Source organism: Aspergillus brasiliensis (assembly GCF_001889945.1).
Source record: "Aspergillus brasiliensis CBS 101740 unplaced genomic scaffold ASPBRscaffold_20, whole genome shotgun sequence".
NCBI classification, from domain to species: domain Eukaryota; kingdom Fungi; phylum Ascomycota; class Eurotiomycetes; order Eurotiales; family Aspergillaceae; genus Aspergillus; species Aspergillus brasiliensis.
In genome coordinates this window covers 342,276-365,807 of record NW_027137461.1, presented here as the reverse complement: position 1 = coordinate 365,807, position 23,532 = coordinate 342,276, and the positions used below count along the sequence as shown (strand labels likewise).

The following is a 23,532-nucleotide window of genomic DNA, read 5'->3' as shown; positions in this document are numbered from 1 at the left end:
TTTTTTTTCCCATCGGATTTCCACTGGAACTGCATGCTGAGATATACGCGAGCCAGCCGCATCTCCCAGCCCTCTCACGGCGTTCCGGGCAAGATAATCCGCGCCGAACAAGCGATTCACGCCCGGCCGGCAGTGATTGAGCAACTCCAGGCACCGCGCCTGATATCCACGTCCTCCCACCCACCAGAGAACACCTCAGATCCACCGCTACACCTTGTCCTAACCTTTGCCTCTTCTCCTCCCTCACCACCCCCCCCCCTCCACCTACTACTCTTCAAATCTGCCGGATCTCTCCGTCTCTCCCCCCTTTCCTTCTGCTGCAGGGGCTTTCGAGGATACTTCTACTGCTTCTGAAGTCCTCTTACATCCTTGACTTTTGGCTGGTACCCCCCGTCGGGTTGCGTCTGGTCGGGTTCTCTCCTATACCTCGTTCCCGTCCTTTGCCATCCTGTGTCGCTTGTTCGCCGCCCTGCCCCCCCGGCTGATTTTACCGCGCATTTTCGGTCGGCTGGCTCCTGTGAACAAGTACACGAATCCTTTCTCCTCTTAATTTTTTCCCTTTCCCTATATCTCCCCTGTCTTCCTGCTTTCAACTGGACCGTGTCTCGATTGGAAGTCCTGTGCCCGGTTGTGCTCCGTCGCCTCACCTTGTGGAAGTCACCGAAGATTCTTTCTCTTCATTCTACCCAAGTTGCCGTATGCTCCTGAGTGGGCCACGCTCGCCTTTCCTTGTTGGTGATCATCGCGACACCTTTGCTCTGCGTTGTCCTATATTCTCCGTCAGAGACAACCCCCTCTACGTCAGTTAGCGTGAAACGATCCCGCGGGTTCAACTTCCGCCTAGATTGGCCCCGGAACCCGGCTTACTTCCTGGCGATCGCGCATTCAGTGGTCTGCATACGAAAAGCCGTCTTACACTGGGCTGGAAGCGTCTGTGACCCTGCCTTGTACATTCCCTCACCTCGGGACCTTTGATTGCCGCGCGCTGCGCCTCGTCGCTTCCTTTGTGGTGAGCTCCCTCGCCGCAAGACGGTGGATGCGCGTTGAACGTTTTCGGACCCCCCCGACGCTTTCTATCGAAGACAATAACTAGGTGAGGGTGGCTGAACCCTTCGTGCGTGCCACCATGAATCAGATGAACCAGATGAATATGGCTGGAATGAATCCCGGTGCAGGGGGCCCAGTGGGAGGTGTGCCCATGATCAACAATGGCTCTGCGGCCCCCCGTAACGACCAAAACATCAACAACATTCCTGAGAACATGATCAACAACCTCAACACTTATATCTACGATTATTTTTTGAAGCGCGGCTACCACGATTGTGCTAGGGCGCTGGTGAAGGATGAGTCTATCAAACTTAATACCGACACGCCGATCAAGACAAGTCCGGGCCACCGTCGCGATGCCGACGTAAACGGTGTCGACGGCGATACGATGATGACGGATGGGAAGGATGGCGATAAACTGAAGATCCCCGATGACCTCCCCCGCCCTAATCTTCCTAGTGAAGGACAACAGTCGTCTTTCCTTCTTGACTGGTTTAGCCTGTTCTGGGATTTTTTCTGGGCTCAGCGCAAGAAGGGAAACAGCAATGACGTGAGGCAGTATCTTACACACACCCAGGTACGTGCTCTTTACTTTTTGGGGCCTGTCCGGACGTCTAACTGAGGCTTTGTAGAATATGATGCGCCTCAGGGAACAACATCAGAATCAATTATTACGGCAGCAGCCACTGATAAATGGACAGATGGGCCAAATGAATATCCGCCGGAACGGCATGGTCCCCCCTAATCTTCAAAAGACTGTGTTGCAGAACAACACTAGTGGCCTGTACGTGACTTGTTTCCTCTTTCCTGCGCCCCCGCCTCGTCAAGAGCGTTTCCAATCCGGTACTGACTGGATCTTCGCAGGTCGCAACAACAACTAGCCCAGATGCATAAAAACCAGCAGGTCCACATGATGCAACAGATGCAGCGCGAGCATTCGGACATGGATATGAACGGCCATCGACCCCAGTCCCCGGCATCGGCAGAAAATGCCCCGTCTCCGTCGAAACGACCTCGCCTCGAGGGTGGCCCCATGAACGGGCAGCAACTGGCACCCAACGGACGCGGCCAGGCCCAGGGTATTCCCGGCCAGCCGACCCCGCAAGCGCTTTTGATGCAGAACGGACTCAATCGGGCGATGAACCCCAATCAGTTCCAGGCTTTCCAGCAGTCGGGACCGGCTGCGCAGCAGAAACAGATGCAGGTATATGCTCACAACTTGGCCGTTCATCACACACGCTCAGCATTGACGAACCAGGGCATGCCGAATGGTATGATGAATCCCGCGAATGTCATGGCAAACCCGCAGACGGAAATGGTGTCCATACCGGAAGGCCAAGTGTATCCCATCAATGGTGACTACTATGGCGCGAATGGTCAAATGGCCCAGGTTCGGACGGGGATGCAGACACCTGGCGGCCAGCACGGCAACCACGCTCTCCAAGATTATCAGATGCAACTTATGCTGCTCGAACAGCAGAATAAGCGGCGTCTGATGATGGCTCGCCAAGAGCAGGACAGCATGGCTCGGCCTGATGGCCAACCCCAACTGGCCGGGCAGCAGTTGCCACCAGGCACCTCGCCCCAAGGCAGCAGGGCTGGTACATCGCCGAATCCCAACGACCAAATGAAGAGGGGCACGCCGAAGATGCCCCAGACCGGCCTCCCCGGCTCACCGAGCGCTGCCGACGCGATGGTCCAGGGCCGTGGATCCCCGGCATCCATGAACTTCCCTGGTGGCCAAATGCCTCCTGAGATGGCGGGTCCCCAGTTCTTCGTGAAGAACATGGCTGATGGTATGGCGGCACCCAACGGCATGCGCCCTCCAAGCTCCAACCCTGCGTTCAGCGCCCCTCAGATGGGTCAACCGATTCAGGCCGGTGCCGGCAATCGTGTGCCCAATGCAGGCTGGCAGCCACAGCAAGGAGCTCAGGGTCAGCCGATGGCGCCGCAGCAGTCGCCCGCGACTCAGCCTCAGTCCACGGGAACGCCTCAGGAGAGAAATGCCATGCCGCCGCCCCAAGCTCCCCCAGCACCTGGTACCAACGTCGGTCGAACCCAGCCTCCGTCGCCTCAAACCGCCGCTCCGCCGACGCCGCAGCAAGGCAACAAGCCCGCCCCGAAGAAGAAGGAGACCAAGGATAGCCGGAAGGTATGTGTTCAAAGCCCCTGGTTGTTGATCCCCCGTATCATCTCATATTGAACGTAAATACTAGCGACCGAAGAAGGGCGCTGCTGCCGCCGCCGCCGCCGCCCAGGCGAATACGGCTGCCACGCCATCTTCCGAAGCAGAGCATCCACCAACCCCTACGCCGTCGACACCGATCACGCCCCAGCATCCGAACTCGTTCAACAAGACCGGTGCGAATGCTACGACTAGTGCTCCGCAGCAGCCAACGTCTGCCCCTGCACCTCCGCCACTGGTTCAACAGCCTCCGGACCAGACGCAACAGCCTTTCAATGAATTGAGCATCCCTGATGTATGTTCCTTGCTTTTTTCTTCACATCTAGGGGTCATCGTATTTACATATTTGAACAGGCATCTGCTTTCAACCTGGACTTCAGCGCCCTAGAAAACCCGGACATCCTGGAGAACTTCGACTTCGATACGTTCCTGAACACTGATGCGGACACTGCTGGATTTGGATTTGATCCCAACATATCGTATCCAACTGATGGTGTCGAGACCGGTGCCGGTGACGGCTTGTGAAATGAAGTCCGACGGTTGTTAAGTCCTTAACTCATATACCCTTGTTCTGTACATTTCCATAAACTTGAGTTCGTGCTTGTGCTTCTCTGCTTCTTGATTTTCATGTTTCTTTTCCTTTTTTCTTTTTCTGTTTGTTTTCGCATCGCGTCTTCTCCTATCCTTGTGTTCTGTCGACATGATTTGGATATGTGCCCAAGTGACTAGGCGTTGGTGTATCCTCATTTCCTTTTGCATATCCTTTCTTTCACTCGGCCAACCAGAAGTGTCGACCGGCTTCCGATGGGTTTTGCTTGATTGCCTTGCTTGTATTCAAGCTACATTTCAGTGTGCCTCGTGTGGCTCCGCTTTTTTTTATATCCTCTCTACCACTATTACTACTTGATTAATCTGGTCATCAAACTTCTCAAAGGGCCATCGAGTGATGCGTTTCTCCACCACCCTAGCGTTAGTCATGCTCCAGTTAATGCTCGAGACTACTTCATCACAAGATGTGCCCTTAACCCTTTCTTTCTTCTTTCCTTTTCTTCAACCATTTTCTTTCCCTCGACAAACCTTTTCCTTTTCTCTTCTCCGCGATTTGATTCAAATCTTCTTTATCTATACCTTCTTCTACTTCTTTATATTACTTATTTCCTATGTTGATCTCTTTATCGTGTTGTGGCGTTATAATCAACGAGGCTTTAGTCGTTATTGACTCCTCTCAGGGAAATGGTTTCATGAATTCGAGAAAGATACTGACGTTCTTCTCTACTGTTCTTTCTTCCTCTCTTGCTTGACTTAACTCTCTTGCTACCGTATCACATTAAATCGAACTGCCTGCTTCCTTCCGTACAGTTTTTTTTGCGCCCCTGCTATCTTAAGTCTACCATTTACTGCTTGCAGTTATCCCCATACTTCCCGTCTGCTTTCTAAACCAGATCTTCCCGGAAGACTCGTCTCGTCTCTATTTGGTATTGGTGTATGTGTATGTGTGTGTTTGTAGGGAACCAGGCCAAAAGCGAAATTTTGGAGTAGTTTGAAAATAGTTTCAGGTGTCTGTCCGTTCCCTTTCGTACATATAGCTAGCTAGCTGCTTTGTGCTACTTATATCTCCTCTGTGGGGTAGAATGACAACTAACTGATTGTTCGGCATTGACCCTATTCATACTACAATGTTTGTCGCAGTACAATCAATCAACCACTCAGTATAACTACGCTATACTCATACTAGTAATGTTCCAACACCCCGGGTACCAAACAAGCTGCTTACGGCTTACTGCAGCTGGCTGGCTGCATGGCTGCATGACTGCAAACATGCATACATGCATGCATATAACAAACAAGTCAAAACAAACCCCATCTCAAACTAATTAATAAAATTGCCAAAATCACATTTGCTCACTACCATTCAACTACTATCTTATCAGCAAAATAGACATCAATGGAGTGAAAGTGGGGTATTATTACCGTGTATCTTCTCAGAGTCATCACTATGCCTCTTTCCGTTCAGTCCGTGGTGGGACCCATCAATCCCCAGAAGTGTACTTAAAAGACTCACTTTTCACCAAAGATTAACCATCCTGTGCTAACAGAGAACGACATCAATCGCCTGCTTTGTGGAACACACACACACACACATACACACATGCCATAAATGAATGGCAAAATTTAACTCTCGCGGGTGGTTGGTTATCATATACAGACAACTTATACCTCAACGAAATGTCAGAAGCTGGAAAGATCGTTATAGTTCTCACAAAGTTATAGCGCGACAACTTGGTGTGTAGGGAAAGTTTTAGGCATGATGTTCCTTAAGAGTAGCTCTGTCAATAATTTCAAGGGGCGCTTCAGGCCATTGTTCATTATCTGGCTAGCTTCGATTACTTCGGGTCATCGTCTCAAAAGTAACTTACATCTGTCTCTGTAAGTAAGTAAGTAAGTAAGTAAGTATGTATGTATGTATCTATCTATCTATGCATATCCTTCCACACCCGACGAGCTAGTCAGCTCTACTGATATAGATAATTTAATAGGCGAGCAGGTATATCATGGTATGGTAATGGTGACCAACTCCATAAACGTTATCAGAAATATACCAAAAGGGTGAGGATAGCTCAACTCTGACAAAAAGAAACCAGGCAAATTCGTATGTATTCTACTGTCTACTGGATGACTGCTGTCTTTCTCTTAATTAGTATGATTCTGTGCGTTAGACCGACGAGGGAGACTGTTGGTGGTGATGATGCCTGTTCATTTCAGGTAGGTTGGTAAAGAGTCTCTGCCGGGACTATGTATGTTACAATGCGCTCATAGTATCTGCCCAGAGGGTCGGGATCGTGGCTGGTGAGAGGTGATTTATTGATTGGACACAGATCTCTAACTGTAAGTTTTCTCCATTCGATATTTGGACAGGGATGGCAAGGCATTAAGTTCCGAGAGCAGGAAAAGCAGCGGGACAACAATGATCAAGAGATGGTAATAGGAGAAGACGTAATGTGAAGGACACTGGAAGGAGTGGTCGTTGCTGTTAGCTACGTCTACGGAGTAATTAATGGTTGAGGATGAATAAGTCCGTGGATTCGGCACGCTATACTAATGACCACACCTCCTAGCTGCTGCTATCACCACTAGACTAAGTACATTGAATGCTAAAACAAACTAACTATTCGGGGCTGGAAGACATGACTAATCGACACATTCATACGTTTCAACCCAAAGAGATACAGTATTCGTAGCAATTGATATAGAAGGTAACGACAGTTCGTATGTCGTGACTGGAACCTCAAACGTGACGCCTCATGTTAGCATCCAGTAACAGCCGAAATCGACAAGCAACAGAAGCTAACGAGGTAGGTAAAGGAAGCAAGAAAGTGCACTGGAACTAGGTGCCTATCTTGATCATATAAGAATAATTCAGTCGATCTCAGTAACTGCTACCATACTGACACGGCGAGCTGGAGCCTGGATCAAGGCAGTTATCAAATCTAGCGTCCATGAGACACACCCTGAGTTAGCAGAAGTAATTATGGCCGGTTCATCCTAGGTAATGGGGGAGATCTCCCCGCGGGCAGAGCCGGTAGATGACTTGCGGCTAGACCGCGTTGGGGTTTCCATATCTCCGCCGGTACGCACTACCAGCCTGGAGGGGGTTCCGTGAGATTTATCTTTCACTTTGAGCGGCGAGCCCCCCGGTGATTCAGTATCCTTTGCCTGGGACATGCCCTCCTTCCGGCTTTTGACGTGCGGGCTAGGGGTAGCATGAATCTTGGTAGTTGCCGCTCCCTCAGCCGTTGCTTCCGAAGCAGCGGTGGATTTGTTGCTGGATCCAGACGCCTCTCTGGTTCCAGGCAGTGAAATCTCCTTTAAAATCGACGTCCGGCTGCTGCCTTTAGTGTATGGTGCAGAACGCGCTTCGGCGGCTGCAGAAAGTTTGTTCCCCATGGGCAAAGCAGTGGAGGGGGTATTAGTGGGTGCAGAAATGCCGAACAGGGTCAGCGGCTTTGGCGGACTCAATGCTTCAATCAGCTGCCGGTATGACTCGTCATCGACGGGGGTCACTATGCTGTGGTGTTTGCTATGCTCATAGCTGATGCCCGTCATGCTGGAGATGGCGCGACTGCTCCCGGAGCTAGAAATATAATCTGGCATGGGAACATCCTCGCAAGATGATCGTGCACCTCGATGCCGGATAACGGGGTCGGTGAAGGGATCTGGCATGCATTGGCCTTGCCACTGGGGCAGAGGCATCTGAATTGATCGCTGATAGTTTCGATATGCCCACGAATTGCCTGAATGGCTGCTTACTTGGCTTCGGGAGGCTAACATCCGCCCCTGAGCAGCTTGCTTACTGGGTGAGTGGGCGTGTGAGTCCTCTGCTGTCAGATTAGTAGGATCAATGCCCGAGTTATATTTAAAAAGTCGTGGCTCCCGTGTCCACATCGATGGGTTCGGCCAGGCAATATTCGAGTGCTCCAGGACCTCTAACTCACCTGGTCAGCGCATCTGTGAGAAGAACAATCTTCCAAAGTAAGCACTTACGCAATGGAGCATGCTGGAAGGCAAATGCGACGATCTCCTTGACTCTCTCGAATGGTGGATAGCGATGAGGGCGACAGAAGCCCTCAGCGATCACAACTCTAATCCTGCCGTATAGCTCAGCTGCATCCCAGTGTCTCTGTTCTAAAATCTCCTGGTGAAACGGTGGAAATCGGAGGCTATCTTGATTGCCAGTCTTATCGACGTCTGAGAAACTTGCAGTCAGGCGATGCCTCGTGTATAGTGATATGAAATGGAATGGAAGACTTTGAAGCAAAACATACACGAACTTAGGTCTAGAATCAGCGAGTAGGGTCAGCTATGTCTTTGGTAACGAAACTGATCAGTTCTGCTTACCAATAACATGAGGCCATCCCGATCTCTGATGGAAAACGCTACCCCTGTTGCACACAAAGACTCAGTTCATAGCCTCTGGTCGGTGGCTCGGGCAATCACTTACGACACACACAGGCCATCAATAAAGACCCGTACCTCGAAAAGCACTGCATCTTCTGGCTGCAAGAGGCTTTCCATCAAACGACTGGGTGTAGGCTTCTGCCAGCTATGAACGGAGACACGGAACGGGGTGTTGTGACGCAAACTTGGGACGAAAGTAGTGAGAACTGGCAACTGGCCCTCATTGCTCTGTGGCAGAGAACAGGTAGCCGGACTGACAAGACCGGGACTATGCAGGTAGGGTGACTCTGGGTGATCAATTGATTTAGCAAACAGGCCAAGCCACTATGTTGCTCCGATCCTCGACGACACTGACCTTTATCTTTGGTGACAAAGCATTGGGTCTTGAATTCCTGAATGGGCACCTTGGACGATTCGGGAAAGAGGATCACGTCCCAGTCTTCGTACCGCATTCTGGCTGACCGAAGGACTATTGTCTGCGGGTTAAAATGAGGAAAAGGAAGAATTGAACCTCGAGCAGGGACTAAGATACTAAGAGTAAAGAGAACTGAACCGACAAGTGGAAGGGAGGGGCTCCTATAAAAGAAGTAGGTATCCTCCACCACAACGAGGATAGAGAAGAGGGATGATGCATAAGGGGAACGAGCAGGCAAGAGGAGAGGCACCGGAATGAGCACCTGCCAGACCAGATAAGGGAGCACCTGCCCCATGAGGACAGAAGCACGGAGGTAGAGCCCAACATCCACGTCCAGATAAGAAGATCGGATCAAGTTCGGGAGGGCAGGTACGAACCACAGGAAGGGCCGGATGAGTAAGACTAAGAAGAAAGAGAGAGAGAGAGAGAGAGAGAGAGAGAGAGAGATGTATAACTTGTAAGATGAAAATGCAGACCTGGCGACATGCGCCCAATTCAGATTGTTTAGGCATCTATTATCAACTCCCATGTACACGAGGGGGGAGCAGATGCGAGCAAAGATACTCGGCATTGTCATGCTCGCAATCGCGGTGCATACACAAAAGGCAAAGAAAGGCAGTAGTCGGGAAAGGAACACAGAGCTCACTGCAGAGCGAAGGGGGAATCATCCGTGAGAGACAACGAAGAAATGGACATGCCATGCCAGTATTGATATTGACGCTGGAAGAACACCCTCCTCGGCGACACAAGGAAAAACAACCAGACTTACGAACGCCCCTCTCCCAAACCTTGATGTGCACAACAGAATGCCGCCATCAGTGCCCGAGGATAGGTAGACAAGAACACCACCCACCACCCAGTAACTACAGCTTAAACGAAGAGATAGACGCATTAGGAAGAGCTGGCCTGTCAGAAGATCATCAACACCAGCCCCCAAGTCCCGCACACCCCGAAGGAGAAATAGAGAGAAAGTGTACAACCCAAGCCGTCCAAAACATCCGCGGAACGCGCCAGACGCAAGACGGGGGAAGGACGAGCAAAGGACAGCATCAGCATGGAACGAGCGAGAGAAAGCACTGTGCTCCATAATAGACTAAATTGAGAATAATAAAAGGCGAGGTGAAAACATGTTGTACAGGCCGCCCAGTCTAAGCAAGAAGCACGACGTAACATCCTCACAACGAAACAAGAATACGATTGGATTGCTTCATGAGAAAGAACTTCAGAAGAGGAACTTTTCGCAGAAAGCCTGCCCAGGGAATAGAGGGGAACACCGCGCATTCAACAATTCCGATTGCCGTCATACGCATAATAACATAGACCTAGGGCCCGAAGACGTGAGGAGAATGTAAAAAGCGGGCATGAGATAAAGGGAAGAAACGTGTGTAACAAATGAGATTTGGGGATTGGCGAAGGGGGATTTGGGAAGGTAAAGAAAAAAGGGGGGGATATGGAGAAGAATAGTAAACGTGAAGATAGATAACGATGAAATCAGAGCTCAAATCTGGCTAACAATGGAAGCGCTCGCATATGAAGTACGTAGCACAGGAGAAAATGCCCATCCAGAGCTATAAAGGGTAACTTTCGCAGAGATCATGGCAGACTTATAACACAAAAGACCCATCGTGAAATGACAAAACTCCTGCTGGTTCTTTCAAACTAAAATGGAAAGCTCTTTTACTAAGTCTGGGCGTTAGTGATGCTCTGAACCCCACCGGCCTAGGAGGGAGAGTTCAGGGGGAACCGACCTTCATAGGCGCGAAGCCGCCGTATCCGTGAGCGGGAGGCATGCCCATGGAGGGGTACATGGGAGGCGGAGGGGGAGCAGGACGGTAGGGGCTGCCGGCAGGGCCGGAGTTGTTCTGAGAGCGACCCCAGCTCAGACGCACACGGGAGTTTCCAATAGGATATCCCTGCATCTGGTTGATGGCCATCTCAGCAGCATGGCGCTGGACGAACTGGACGAAACCACAGCCCTTTCCAGGGGGAATCTTGACATAGGTGATTTCACCGAAGCCCTGGAAGAAAGAGCGGAGCTCATCCTCAGTGACGTAGCCAGAGAGACCACCAACGAAGACGGTGGTGTTGTTGGGGTCGGTGAACTGGTTCATGGGCTGAGGAGCACCGTAGAAGCCCATGGGGGGAGCGCCCATGGGAGGGTACATGCCCGCGGGGCCGGGCATGCCCATAGCACCGGCAGCACCAAGGCTGGGGCCCTTGTTCTTGGGAGTGGCAGTAGAGATGCGCATGGGACGGTTGCCACAGTACACACCCTGCATCTCACTCAGAGCCCGCTGCTGGTCGTTCTCATCGGAGAAGCGGACGAAACCGTAGCCACGAGACATGCCGCTGATAGGGTCGGTCATGATCTTGGCGGACTTGCAAGACGGGAAGCGGCTCTGGAAGAGAGAGACGAGGACATACTCGTTGACCTCAGGGCCCAAGTCACCAACGAAGATCGAGTACTCAGGGCCACGGTCATCACGGCTACTGGGATTGTTAGTTTGTGATTTGAGTACCATATAGGAATATCTCTTCTTACCTGCGGTCGGCAAGACCACCACCGGTAGCCCAGTTGAGCTTGAACAGACGGTTGGTGTTGGGCATGGGGGTGCCGTTCAGGGACAGAGCCTTGGCGGCGGCAGCAGGGGACGCGAAGTCGACGAAGCAGTATCCAGCGTTGCTCCTACTACCAACATTAGGATCGCCTTCAGACTGAATCCAGCGTTACTATGTACTCACCCAGAAAACTTGTCGCGGATCATCTTGACGTTGACCTGCTCGCCCATCTGGAACCAGAGGTTGCGAACGAAGTTCTCATCGATCCAGGGCTCAAGCTCACCCATCCTACAAGACGAACAGTCAGAGACAGCGCGGACTAAGAGATAGTGCATTGCGTAGACTTACCAGAGGGTGGTCTTTCCCTCGTTAGCCTGCTGGGGAACAGGGGCAGCAGAGGGCTCCCCGGGAGCAGGACCCTGGAAGGGGGCAGTGGTAGGGTCGGCCTGGCCGGTCATGGCGGTATCCGCGGTAGCAGGAGCGCCGGGAGCGGCAGCGGCAGCGTCAGCAGCAGGGTGCTGGTTTTGGAAAGAATCAAAATTCTGGAAAGACATGTTTCGACGTAAAAATTCGACTTTCGTAATAATAACTGCGAGATAGGTATCTGCGATTCAAGTACGAATATGAGCGACACGTTCAACGAATGGATAATTGAGCGCTGGCCACAGTTCCAGAATCTGTGGACAGTCGCAGTTGCACGTACCTTAGTGCAGGTAAAAGAGCAGAAACCCAAGCAAACAAACTTTTCTATACCGAAAATGGCCCGTGCGAGTTGGGGTTTCGTAGGAGTCGTCAAGGAAAGAACAGCGTGCGATCGTTCAGACTTGGAAATGACTAGAACTGTGTATCACTTCCTGCAAGAGATTCCTATTAGTATCAGGGATTGGGCTTCAGGAGCGGATGCCCTTGGGCAGTGAACAAAGAAGGTTCAAACTAAGCGAGGCAGCAAAGCACGGGAAAATCAGGAATAAAGAATGGGGGAAACAAATGGAAAGATCCCGGTCCACAAGTTTGCGGTTGCTCAAATAGAAAGGATTGACGGAGCGGGAGATAAGTGAATAGAACGTGCAAACTCCCCCAGGATGGCGGCCAGCAGAAAGATTGATTGAATGAGCGACTCGGTGAAAGTTGGGACAGGACGAGAAGATGGAATCAGCCTTGACTTGCAGGCCCGCTCCGACAGGTGCCAAGACTCAGGTTCCTCGGGTGGTTGCAATGGAAATAGCCGGAAAGGTACAAGATCCATGAAGTGGTGAATCGAGAAAGACCGGAAAAAGGTGTAGTCGATTTGAGGTGACAATGAGTGAATAGCCAAAAATAAGCGTTGTCACCATAGCCTGGCCGCGTTCGTCGACGATACACCCAGAGAAGGCCACATCCGCTCCGGTTGCGACCGACCCGATCGATCCACCCAGTCTTCAGCGGACCGACCTGCAACACACAATCCAGGCAACAGCCGAGACGTATATCCAACCATTAAGATAGAGGCGCAGAAGAGGCCATGGGCGAGTAGATGATTGAGCGACCGTCCGAAACTCATCGTGAGATAGATCAGGGCGAGATGATCGCAAGGCGCAGAATGGTCGCTGACAGACCGTGCCGGACGGAAGTGGAAAGTTCAATTTCGACGACCCGGATGCAGAGCAATCGGTGGACATGTTCGTCCACAGCCGACCAATTCAGCCAACGTCGCCCTCCAACCAGTCGGTGATGCCATGCTTCTGGACGCATGAGAGGCGATGATGGACCCGAGACAGTGGTAGGTGATTTCCGTCGCAACCACACACAGCCAGGCACCGGAACAGGGAAGGAAGGGGGTAAAAAGATTGGAAAAAGAACGAGAAAAAAAAAACAATATGACATACGAGGCGACGCGAAAGTCAAGACAAGAAGAGAGACGAAATTAAAAAAAAAAAAGAAAAGAAAAGAAAAAAAGGTGACAACTTACCAGGTAATGTCAAACGCTACCTAGGAATCTGCTGAAGAGGATGAAAAGCGAAGCGTTGAGTTGCGTTGCTTTGGGGTGGCGCAAATAGCAAAAGTATGCGTGTAAGACGAGAGCGTCAGAGAAATCAGGAACTGGAGAGAACTCGAGATAACTCCGGCGAGGTGGAGAAAAGATAATAAGAAATCCACGAAAGAGAGAGGAAAAGGCACAAAGAAGAGTTACAGAAGAACTATCCGCAAACCAACTCCGTCTTTTCCGATAAGAACAAGGGAACGGTAGAAGGACTGGAAGGAGAGGGAGATATTATTTGGGGGAGAGGGGGAGGGGAGGGAAAGAGAAGAAAGAGAGAGAGAGAGAAAAGAGGAAAGGAAGAAGCGACGAAGAGGCGAGGAGGGGTAGAAGAAAGATTATTCTTCAGGATGGAGGGGAGGGAAAGGGAAAGGAAGGGAAGGAAAACGAGGGAAAGAATGGCTACTACTACGTACTACTGCTAGGGCAGACCAGGGACGGGAGAAAGCAGAAAATCGTTTAGACGAACAAACCAAAACCCAATAAGAATCATGAATAATCAAGCACACAAGCAGCAAAAGGCACGCAGAACCAAAGCAGGTCTTGGGTTTGCTGGGGCCTGCTTTTCTTGCTAGTTAGTACTACTGCTCCAGCCGCTACTGCTGCTCCTACTGTTTGCTGCTTCTTGCTTGGTGCTTGGCTTGGTGCTTGCTTGGTGCTGCTGCTGCTGCTGCTGCTAAAACTACGGACTGTGAGGAGATGAGGGGCGGGCGCAGCAAGAGCGCGCTGCCAGCTTGGGTGGGACGAAAGTTTGCCGACTCAGGAAAGGCTCTGACGGGACTTTTCTTTTGGGTCGATTTTTCTTCATTTTTATTTTCTTCAACTTTTTTTTTTGGTATTTTATTTCATTTTATTCCTTTTATTTTAATTAGATTTTATTTCGATTATTTCCATCTTTGTTTCCCATCTGGTTCCTTTACAACATTTTCTTTCTTTCTTCTGTATTAACTAGTTAGCTACTTCGTTAACTGCCTATCTGTCCCTTAGTTAGTTTAACCAGCAGCAAGAAGAAAATCATAAAGATGGAGAAAAAAAAATCAATAATGAAGAAAAAAGAGGACCGGGCCTTGTCGATCTGGATTTCATCTTGGTGGGAATCGTGTGGCCGTGGCGGGAAATAATGATGGTACAAACACACATACATACATACACCCACAAACACAGAGTCTGGAAGTAGTATTGGTATTGTCTTGGTATCCAGCATTCAGGCTGGAATTGGATTGTTCTGTCGGGTGTACGACCTTGCTGGATGTATGTTTTAGATCATGATCCAGATATCGACTGCAGAGTACTACCCCATTGAAAACTGCTAAAGTCTTATCTTGACTCTATTGTTGTTTGGTTTCCCTACGATGATCTTCTTACAGCCACGGTCAATGTTACCCTTCACCATTAATTCCCTCGAGCCATTGATTCATTCATAATGCACCAAATGACTACTGTATGTTGTTGATCTGGTGGGTAAGCTAATGAGGGAGTTAACTACTTAAAAAAAAGTACTTTACCTATTAAAGGTACCTTCACCACGGATACCTGCCTACCGTGCTTGCTGCAACAGACCCAATACAGAGAGGTGTTATCCCAGGGCCATGCAGTGGATACATCCACCGTGGGACCCAACCCAACCAAACACCCTGCGACCAGATGACTGCTGCAGCCTGCGGGTTCGCAACCTGACATGGTCCTTATTTCCATCGCATGCAATAATCTTTGTACTAGTATTCCTCTGGTAGTTTGAACAAACCTAGGCAATAAACTCTGCATTCTTTTCTTTTTGCTTCTTTTCATTTCAGTTCACTTTATTTTTGTTTTCTTTCCTTATTTAATTTAATGCTCTTTTTCACCTTTCCTTTTGTCCTTTGCTTTTTGTGTGATGTTGTTGGGATGATTGGGACCCGATAACTTGGAAGATCAATGAGCTTAAAAAACCATCGGGCTTTGTGAACGGTACCCATGGCTTGGGTTTTGGACATACCACAACTTGATCGGTCTGCTCATCATCTCCCTCCGATCGCTGGACGAGAAACGAGAGATTTGATAACGATCTCTCGAGTCATGTAGGGAGAGGCAGCATGTGCTCATCAAATCGACAATTTGAACGAACATCACCCCCAAGATAGAGGGAAATTGGAGGGTCTTTATTCGCAGACACACCACCGTGAGGCAAGGGGATGGTCAAGTACACAACATAATCTGGTGCCCCTTGAACGGGTGTATGTATACTTACTTACAAGTAATGGTGGTGGGAATAAATAAGTAACTAACTAATCAACTAATCAACTGATACATGGCAAGAGGTAAACAAACTTGCAAAGGGCGGAAAAAAAGAGGTAAAAGTAGACGAAGGATCGTGATCGACCTGTACCTACCTGGAGGATTCATAAATATGGCCGAATCGCTGCACGAAATCTGCAAGGACCTGAGCAAATGCACATGCAGAGAGCCCAGGACGGCCAGAAAGAAAGGCGTGAGGCCTTTTCCCTGCGTGGTCTTGCATTGTGACTCGTCGGGTTCCATTCGCGTCCCATGGGCCCTTATCGTCATAGGTCCTGTCCCGTTCTCCGCCCTGGCCTGGTCGGGATTCATTCGTAGATCGGTTGCCGTTTGCAGCCACTTCAGCCCTTTCTCATTGTTCACATTTTGGATCGACCATCTCTTTTGTGCCCTACTGTACAAGGTGTCTATTCCAGCTGGGCGGCTGAATGGCAAGTAGATGTTAGCTGAACTTTGTGGTTGGGAGGCGGGAGGATTGGGGGAAGAGGGGGGGGGGGCTGAAATGGCGGTCTTAATGGATTACTGTCTTTTTTTTCTCTCTTTTCTCTCTTCTAACAGGGGATTAATTGCCCCGAAGAAACTCTCAACAACAATCAATGACCAACCAGACCGACGACCGGGTCAAACTGGCAGCGCCTGGACTTGTGGGAAAAGTTCAATGAAAGGAAAAATGGCCCCCACCAATGCGCCCCAGACCCATGGATCGTGGAGCAGCTAGCCTGCTCTGTCTATGACGGAGGACTAATCGGGTACCCAGGAGAGATTCGAGAAGCAAGACGGTGTCCATGTGGAAGTGGATGATGGTGCTATACTCTGAATAAATTAAAATGTAAATTTTTCCTCACTAGCACCCTTGGAGAATTAATTGTACAAATTGATGGGGAGGCTTTACCTCTTTTTTTTTTTTTTACACAGTACCATAGTCCACTGGTGCCAGTGTCTGTAGTTAGTTCACGTTAATAATAGATGGATAGTGGCCGTCGGGGGGAGATGGTCAAAGCGAACAGGACTAAGGAAATAAGCGGAAGGTCGATCAACTGATTGACTGACTAACTAACTGCTTTGATACTTACAATCAAAGGGATGCTATGCTTGCTGCCAGATTGACTTCAGTTGAGAGCCAGAAGGCAATCAACTTCATTCCAATTGAGGTCATAGCCAGGAATTTCCGCATAACACAAGGTTTCTGGTGTGGATTAGCCGCGATTATATAAAAAGAAATTGGACGAGCAAGCAAAAGAAGGGCGACCATTCCATGTGAGGGCGACTCCACCGGGGGCAGCTCGAACCATGGAAATGAGGTCCATGTGGTGCCCATTGGTCAGTATCCGGGCACCGGCGGCTCGTACGGTAATTTTGGGCATCCGCAGCCTGTCATTGGCATTACACCAGTACCGCCCGCGCCTAATCAGGCAAGTCAGATTGCGGGTTCTGGATTCCCACGAGTTGTGGTCGGTGTCTGAGACAGAATTCCTTTCAGCCTCGTGAAGGGGAAGGGGAAGGGGGCTGGTTCATGGGTGGTCAACGTTCCAGATTCTAGCTAGTAGCTATCTAGTCTGTTTCAATTCACAATGGGTTGTTGATGTTATTGTGTCTATGATCTAAACTCTAGCTTAGCTGTACTGAGTTAACTGACTTGATGGTTATAGTTCTTAGTTAGCTTGTAAACTCTCCCAGTCAGCTTTGCCTCGACGCGCACGCGACGCGACCGACCGACCGACCGACTGCAGGATCCCGTGTGGTAATAACTTAACCTACCTGGGTTGTTAGGGAAAGAACAGTCAATACACTTCCGGTGGCAAGAATACGAGCGTCATCAATTCCGGGAAAGGGGGACAATTGGCTCGCTGGCTCGCTTGTTATCCGGAGAAAGATCATCATTATTGTTATCATCCCATGGAAAGGTCATTGGCATGAGCAAGGGAGATATCTATGGATACTCTTCCCTTGATTCCATGTGTATCGTGAGCAATTTCCGAAAGATGGAGGGAAGGGAAGATAGAGAGATCGATCTATTCAAAGACATAATAACCACGGAATATCTACAAGGAATAAGGCTGCCTAGTGTGCCCTTTCCTAGCTTGGGCCACCCTTACTTCCAACTACACCAGAGAACTATAGTCACTAAGTAGTAGATGATGATTATATCAATACACAGCCAGAAGAATTGTTTGCTCACCCTCCTTCATTATCAGCACATATTTCAACTGCAGGTATCATTGAGATACTACATATGCACATACATGAGAAGAAGTAAGTAGGGTCGGGTTGGTTACACTATCATGCCGCTGCTTGTTAAGCAGCCCGTCCCTTGCAGATTTCCGCCCTCCTTCTTGCACACCTGGCCGTTTAATCAATGCATACAATACGCACACGCACACAATTTTCTCTCAAACCAACCAACCCTTTCTTGCTTCTCGGCTGGAGACCCTCAACCAGGGTTTCCTACTATAAGTACCTTGGCTGGAAATCTGATACAGGACAGGGCCTTCATTGTATCTTTTTTGTTGCTGTAATGGGTGCATGCTGAACCATGGATGCCAATATCCCAAATACCAGACATAATCCCAACCCAGAGTCTCCCCCGGAAGGAGTTTCTAGCTGTGTTTCATATAGCTTGAAACCAAGCTGAAGCTGACAATCTCATCGGGTAACGTATTTACTATACTTACATTTTATCATGTCTATGCCTCAACGCTCTACTAACCAACTAGGCATTCCTTCTACTGACATTATCCACGTCCACATGTATCAACTCCGTACGAACCATCCAAAAATCCCCTCTCAACGACCCACTCCCTCACTTCCACTCCTCCGAACTGAGGTAGGGTAGGGGATTGTCCCGAACTCTCACCAGTTCAGCAAGCACATCCCCACTCACACCGATCCGGTCCCTCCGAACAGCTACGCGGTCACAGCCTCTTTTCTTGGTTCGTGTCAGCTTCGGTTGTTAGGGGGCGCGGATGCGGCACATCTGCTCTGCTTGGAGCATGGGCTTATTATTGAATCGGCCCTTTTCGGGCCGGAAATTGGAACAAAGTCACTGAAGTCTAGACTACTGCTGTTGCCGTATGCCATTGCTGTAGTAGAATACTGTAGTTAGAGAGGAGAGTGTTTGAGCTAGGTGATAGCAATGTAGCGAACAATTGAACCAAATCAAATGAAACCATAACTCCAAGCACTCGTTATGCATCCTTGCTATCATATAGAATTCCAACAACCCAACTGTCCTCATTTTCCACTAACGCCATAGACACCCTGATACCTACTGTCCAGACATTATAACATATACCATCAAACCAAGCCAGATGGGAAACAGTGGCATCAACTTTCATCCTCATCCAGCTCGACCACAAAATCCCCCGTATCACAAACCTCTCCCTCCCCAGCGGCCATATCATCATCACAGAACTCGCCCACGGTGCCCAATTCATCACCCAACAGCTGAATCGTCCTCTCATAAACCTTCGCCGTCTCCATCTCCCACTTCCCAGGAATGGGCATATAGTCCTCCAATTTATTCGCATTCCCATACACATCCTCGAACTCTTCATCCTCGTCTTCATCATAGTCATCCTCCTCCCCTAGACCATCCTCATTTTCCTTCTCTCTCGTCTCAACGACCAACACCCGGCACGACTCCGCAATACTCTTAATCCGGACCTTCTCCGTCATAGACACCACACATTTCTTCTGCCCCTCACCACCACCTAAAAGCTCCGCAAACACCTCATCCAACTTCCGCAGTAATCGGAACGTAGGCGCTGCCGAGAACGGATACTCGGGGAGATAGGAGTTGACTTGGATGGCTAGGGAGATGAGGTAGGGGATTTGGAGGGATGCTAGTATATACCTCTATCAGCATTTGCTCTAACCACCACAGTTCCATATGGAGAAAGAGTAAAATAAAGAATGAGTCGCGGGGGAGAGGAGGGGGAATACATACGCGTCCCACTAACCCAAAGCACATCCACCAATCCCTCCAAATCACGAGCTACTTCTTTGAAGCTTTCGTAGCCTTGTACATCATCTTCTTCTTCCACCTTCTGGTTTGAGGATGAAACTGGGGAGTAGTTGGTATTGGCATTGGAAGGGTCGTTAGGATTATAGTAAGCACTACTGAATTTCTTCGCATGACGACGCGAAATCCTTAGTAAAGTTGTATCGATATGATTGATCACTGTTGCTTCTTTGGCGGAGCCGGCGCGAAGAGGATGTGTTCGGGGTTTGGGGAGGAGGGAAGGCGTGCTTGGTCGCGGGGTCGAGGGCGCCGGGGATGGGAGGTTGGGGGGCATGAAACCTCCTCCTCCTCCTGCTGCTGCTGTTTCTCCTTCCCCTATTCTGCTGCCGGTTGTTGTGGAGGCCATTGTTTGGTTGTTGTGTGAGGTGGGGGGAGGTTGAGATTTTTGGAGTTGCGATGAGAAATAGTGAAATGGTGGGGTGGTGGTAGATTTGGTGTTGGTGTGGGGTAGTATATTGCTTGCAGACACGGATATTCTCTGGGTTCAAGATGCTGCTACTGCTGCTGCCTCTGCTAGCTGATATTGGTATGCATGTTGTTGTCTTTCTGGTGGGCTGATCTGATCTGATGCTCTTTGCTTGAATCTTGGATTGTCCGATGCGATGCGATGCGATGCGCCGACGATGTCATCGCCAAGCCGGGTTGGTCTGTGCGTTACTATATTGAAGGAATGTCGACGACTGCTTTAAAGAATCTAAGAAATGCGAGTTACAGTTTACAGTTATAGTATAGGATAAAATGTGGTTATCAAATGATAATGTTATATATCTAGTCTACAAGAAGCGAACATATGCCTGCCGGTGAGTCAGCAATGGAATGGAAACTCCTGCAAGCCAAACGCATCACAAAGACAGTATTGCTTCAGATAGGTGAGAAGATTGGATTGAGCTGGTTTTTGTAGACATAGCATGACATCAAGCAACAGCTGAGTCTTGCTACTCTGGCCCCAGCGGACTCATCATATGCAGTGCAGACCACAAGAAGCAAAGAAAAAAAAGTCTCAAGACTCACATCATCCGGCATCCCTCCGAGCCAATTCTCTATCGAATAAAGCACTTTTGGACGAACCCCCCAAACGCCATGCTAAACCGACCCAACAATGCCAAACAAGACGAAAGAACAAGATCACTCAGGCTGAGACACCGTTAGTACCTACACACATACCAAACCCGATGAGGGACGAGATGGAGAAACTTACTGCAATCTTCCCCTTCCGCTTCTTCATATCCGCCAACTTCCTCCTATCCTCATCAAACTTCTTAAGCAACTGGTTTTGCTTCTCCTTTCTCTTCTCACGCGACTGGAACCGATAGAAGTCCTCCAAACCCTTAGACTTCTGCTTCTGCTTCTCAACCAACTCCCTCGCTTCATCCTCATGAGCCGCCTCCGCCAACTTCGGTCCAGACGTAACAGTAATAAATCCATCCTCGTCGGGTTCCTGGGCCCTGCGTGCCTCCTCCCTCTTCCTAACCTCCGCAACCTGCGTGAACACCGTCATGAAATCATTAACGGTGCGCAACAACTCCGCCCGATCCGGATACCTCAATTGCTCATGGGTCAGATACCTCTGCAGTCCCAGAGCAGGTACCCGATCGCCCTCAACACCCTCACCCCAGACAATCTCTGTGCCCTTTTTCGCGGCCTTGCGCGCCGCTTTCAGACTCGCCTCCATGCTGGGATTGTCGGCGAAGACGACGATCGCGTGCGATCCGCTCTTCTGAAGCTGTCGGTCCCAGGTAGCGGGGAGTTCGACATCGTCCAGCTGTGCTTGGAGTTCATCGGCTGTGACGCGCTTGCGTTTCTTGCTGCTGGCGATGTTGGCTTGCGGGGTGGCTTGCATGCCCTTCTTTTTGGTCGGGACGGCTTCGAATTCCACTCGTTCTACCCGGCCCGCGGAGAGCTGTGTGCCGAAGAGGTGGCGCAGGTGGGTTTCGGTCGTGTCGACGGGGATGTTCACAATGAACATGGAGCGGGGGGTGTCGGCGTCTGGGATGCGAGGCTCATGGGCGCGGAGGTAGAGGTAGTGTGTTGCTGATTTGGGATATGCTGGAGTTGCGGGGAAGTGTAGAGGCAGGATGGAGAATCCTGCGATCTCGAGATCTTTCTTCATTTTGGCTGACAGTCTCGAAGGTCCCTGTTTCTAAGTGAGACAAGAAGGTTAAAGGAGTGGTTGACTGGTAGGGGTTGCGGAAATTGTAGCGCCGCAAATTAGTTGGCGGAGAGACTTTTTTTACTTTAGCGGGAAATTTTGCAACGGCAGTTTGTGAAGGCGGAGAGAGTTGTTCTGCTTTTACCCGATAACTTGAGAGGAACGGAGTACTTGATCTCAAATTAACATTAAACTTGTGGCTGACATTGTAATACATTGCTGCTGCAGGTAGATCGCTTCAGCAGAAATAATGAAAATGTGCCCTCTTAGCATGCGCCGTATGGCCTTTCCCCAGTTCTTTCCCATTGCTCCGTCTTGAACCATCCCTTTATCGGAACTACACCTTATCAGGATCATTGATCCCACCATTGGTGATGACATACGTCGCCTCTCTCTCAGGGCAGTCTATAGACAGTTAGAGCATTAACAGAGACATATACACTATGACATACCTGGGGAGTCCTGTATCTTAGCCACTCGCTCTTCACCACGGCCCTTGCGGAGAAGCACGCGAGTTGCCGACGCATGTGCCAGGACATGACCTCCAACGGGCTTGCGTCCATCGGCTCCAGCGAAGAGTGCACTAGCGCCAGGGTCACTCTGAACCTGGTTGGTCTGTATCGCATTAGACTGTATCTATCTGAATATCGACGGGGAACGAACCATCAGAACACAGATGTTGAATTCTGCAAACAACAACAAAATTAGCCCTCCAACACTATATATATATATATATATATATATATATATATAAGGAACAAAAGACATACCTTCAGCCATATGAGCTAGCTTCATCAAAAACTGATTCAACTTCTGCTGACGATCAGCGAGCTCTCCACGTCCACAATAATCGACCCTGAAACAATTCATGATGCTATCAATGATCAACAACCTATACTCTCCACCAGCAAACTCTTTACTGAGAGTATTCAACAGCTCCAGCTGGTGCTCGCTGTTGAGTGCTCGTGCATAAGCAATATTCTCCTGAGCAGCATCAGCATCGACACCAAACCGTTCTGCAATCTGAGCGATGCGCTCAGGTCTGAACGTTCCCTCAGTATCAATATATGCCACCTTGCCGTCTGCGCCACCCAATTCCTTAGGGAGCTGGGCTATGACGGACATAGTGTGCGATAGCTGTGTCTTGCCGCATCGAAACTCGCCGAAGACTTCGCTGATGCTCATGCTTTGGAAGCCACTAGATGGAATCAACTAAGTCGTTCATTCGTATAGCAGTAGAACAAAGGAAAGGTCTTACCCTCCTAGGATAGAATCAAACTGTTTACTCCCAGTAGAGATCCGAACAATCCTCTTCCGTTGATGGCATAGTTCCATTGCCGTGATGAAGCCGGAAGCTGAGGGCTGTATATATAGACAGCAGTTAGCACCCCACACGGATAGTAACCTCAGACGACATCAACATGTATACGTACCAAGCTCTTCTGAGTAGCATCCTTGATCTTCTCAACCTTGACCTCACTGAATCCCTTTATCTTCAATAGGTTCTTGCGGGTGGCACCGTGAACAGACTGAGCAGGTTAACAGCGAAGGTTACCGAATATTGAACGCCACATAGACCGGATAATGCATACAGCAACGGTATAGTATCCATTCGTCTTCAACTTCGTGATATCCGCTACTCCGATGCCTTGAGCCTATTAGTCTATGATCACGAGAGAAAGTAGACAGTGACGAGTAATGTATATACCATGGGCTTGAATGGTATCGATATCAAGGATGAAGACCTATAAAGGACATAGCGTCATTAAGGCTAAACAATAGATAGACAACGTAGCAACGTAAGCTGTTCATAGGGGATGAAGAAGGGAGAAAGAGATGGCTACATCATCGTTAAACTCGTCGCTGGTGTCTGAGCCGGGCATGATTGCCACTTGATTGAAGTTGATAT

The 23,532-nt window shown here is 49.5% G+C and overlaps 8 protein-coding genes across 8 annotated transcripts; 3 read left to right on the top strand and 5 right to left on the bottom strand.

Annotated features, from left to right (window-relative positions):
• Positions 1-1,159: 1,159 nt before the first annotated feature.
• On the top strand, positions 1,160-3,757 carry somA (putative cAMP-dependent protein kinase pathway protein (Som1); the record flags this gene model as incomplete). Its single annotated transcript, XM_067618925.1, has 5 exons — positions 1,160-1,624; positions 1,680-1,831; positions 1,912-3,199; positions 3,264-3,527; positions 3,587-3,757. 5 exons carry the CDS (start codon positions 1,160-1,162, stop codon positions 3,755-3,757), a joined length of 2,340 nt encoding a protein of 779 aa, XP_067473849.1.
• A 3,018-nt stretch (positions 3,758-6,775) lies between these two features.
• ASPBRDRAFT_137922 (uncharacterized protein) lies at positions 6,776-8,640 on the bottom strand (the record flags this gene model as incomplete). Its single annotated transcript, XM_067618944.1, has 6 exons — positions 6,776-7,716; positions 7,775-7,978; positions 8,056-8,067; positions 8,129-8,172; positions 8,232-8,475; positions 8,544-8,640. 6 exons carry the CDS (start codon positions 8,638-8,640, stop codon positions 6,776-6,778), a joined length of 1,542 nt encoding a protein of 513 aa, XP_067473848.1.
• Positions 8,641-9,070: 430 nt separating this feature from the next.
• Positions 9,071-10,044, top strand: ASPBRDRAFT_48899 (uncharacterized protein). The gene has a single exon (XM_067626187.1). The coding sequence runs from the start codon at positions 9,303-9,305 to the stop codon at positions 9,690-9,692; it is 390 nt and encodes a 129-aa protein (XP_067473847.1). The 5' UTR covers positions 9,071-9,302; the 3' UTR covers positions 9,693-10,044.
• A 292-nt stretch (positions 10,045-10,336) lies between these two features.
• On the bottom strand, positions 10,337-11,716 carry ASPBRDRAFT_137633 (RNA-binding protein; the record flags this gene model as incomplete). Its single annotated transcript, XM_067618919.1, has 4 exons — positions 10,337-11,090; positions 11,146-11,292; positions 11,346-11,450; positions 11,511-11,716. The coding sequence occupies 4 exons, from the start codon at positions 11,714-11,716 to the stop codon at positions 10,337-10,339; spliced, it is 1,212 nt and encodes a 403-aa protein (XP_067473846.1).
• Positions 11,717-15,949: 4,233 nt separating this feature from the next.
• On the top strand, positions 15,950-16,567 carry ASPBRDRAFT_48896 (uncharacterized protein). The gene is made up of 3 exons (XM_067626186.1): positions 15,950-16,266; positions 16,346-16,380; positions 16,527-16,567. The coding sequence occupies exon 1, from the start codon at positions 15,956-15,958 to the stop codon at positions 16,169-16,171; it is 216 nt and encodes a 71-aa protein (XP_067473845.1). The 5' UTR covers positions 15,950-15,955; the 3' UTR covers positions 16,172-16,266; positions 16,346-16,380; positions 16,527-16,567.
• A 2,210-nt stretch (positions 16,568-18,777) lies between these two features.
• ASPBRDRAFT_137723 (general transcription factor IIH subunit TFB6 family) lies at positions 18,778-19,820 on the bottom strand (the record flags this gene model as incomplete). The annotated part of the gene is made up of 2 exons (XM_067618923.1): positions 18,778-19,295; positions 19,400-19,820. 2 exons carry the CDS (start codon positions 19,818-19,820, stop codon positions 18,778-18,780), a joined length of 939 nt encoding a protein of 312 aa, XP_067473844.1.
• A 394-nt stretch (positions 19,821-20,214) lies between these two features.
• On the bottom strand, positions 20,215-21,674 carry ASPBRDRAFT_48894 (putative ribosomal small subunit assembly protein). Its single transcript, XM_067626185.1, has 2 exons — positions 20,673-21,674; positions 20,215-20,608 (listed from the first exon to the last, which is right to left on the bottom strand). The coding sequence occupies exons 1-2, from the start codon at positions 21,582-21,584 to the stop codon at positions 20,600-20,602; spliced, it is 921 nt and encodes a 306-aa protein (XP_067473843.1). The 5' UTR covers positions 21,585-21,674; the 3' UTR covers positions 20,215-20,599.
• An 18-nt stretch (positions 21,675-21,692) lies between these two features.
• ASPBRDRAFT_422230 (uncharacterized protein) lies at positions 21,693-22,328 on the bottom strand. Its single transcript, XM_067624759.1, has 2 exons — positions 22,076-22,328; positions 21,693-22,028 (listed from the first exon to the last, which is right to left on the bottom strand). The coding sequence occupies exons 1-2, from the start codon at positions 22,247-22,249 to the stop codon at positions 21,801-21,803; spliced, it is 402 nt and encodes a 133-aa protein (XP_067473842.1). The 5' UTR covers positions 22,250-22,328; the 3' UTR covers positions 21,693-21,800.
• Between the last annotated feature and the right edge of the window lie 1,204 nt (positions 22,329-23,532).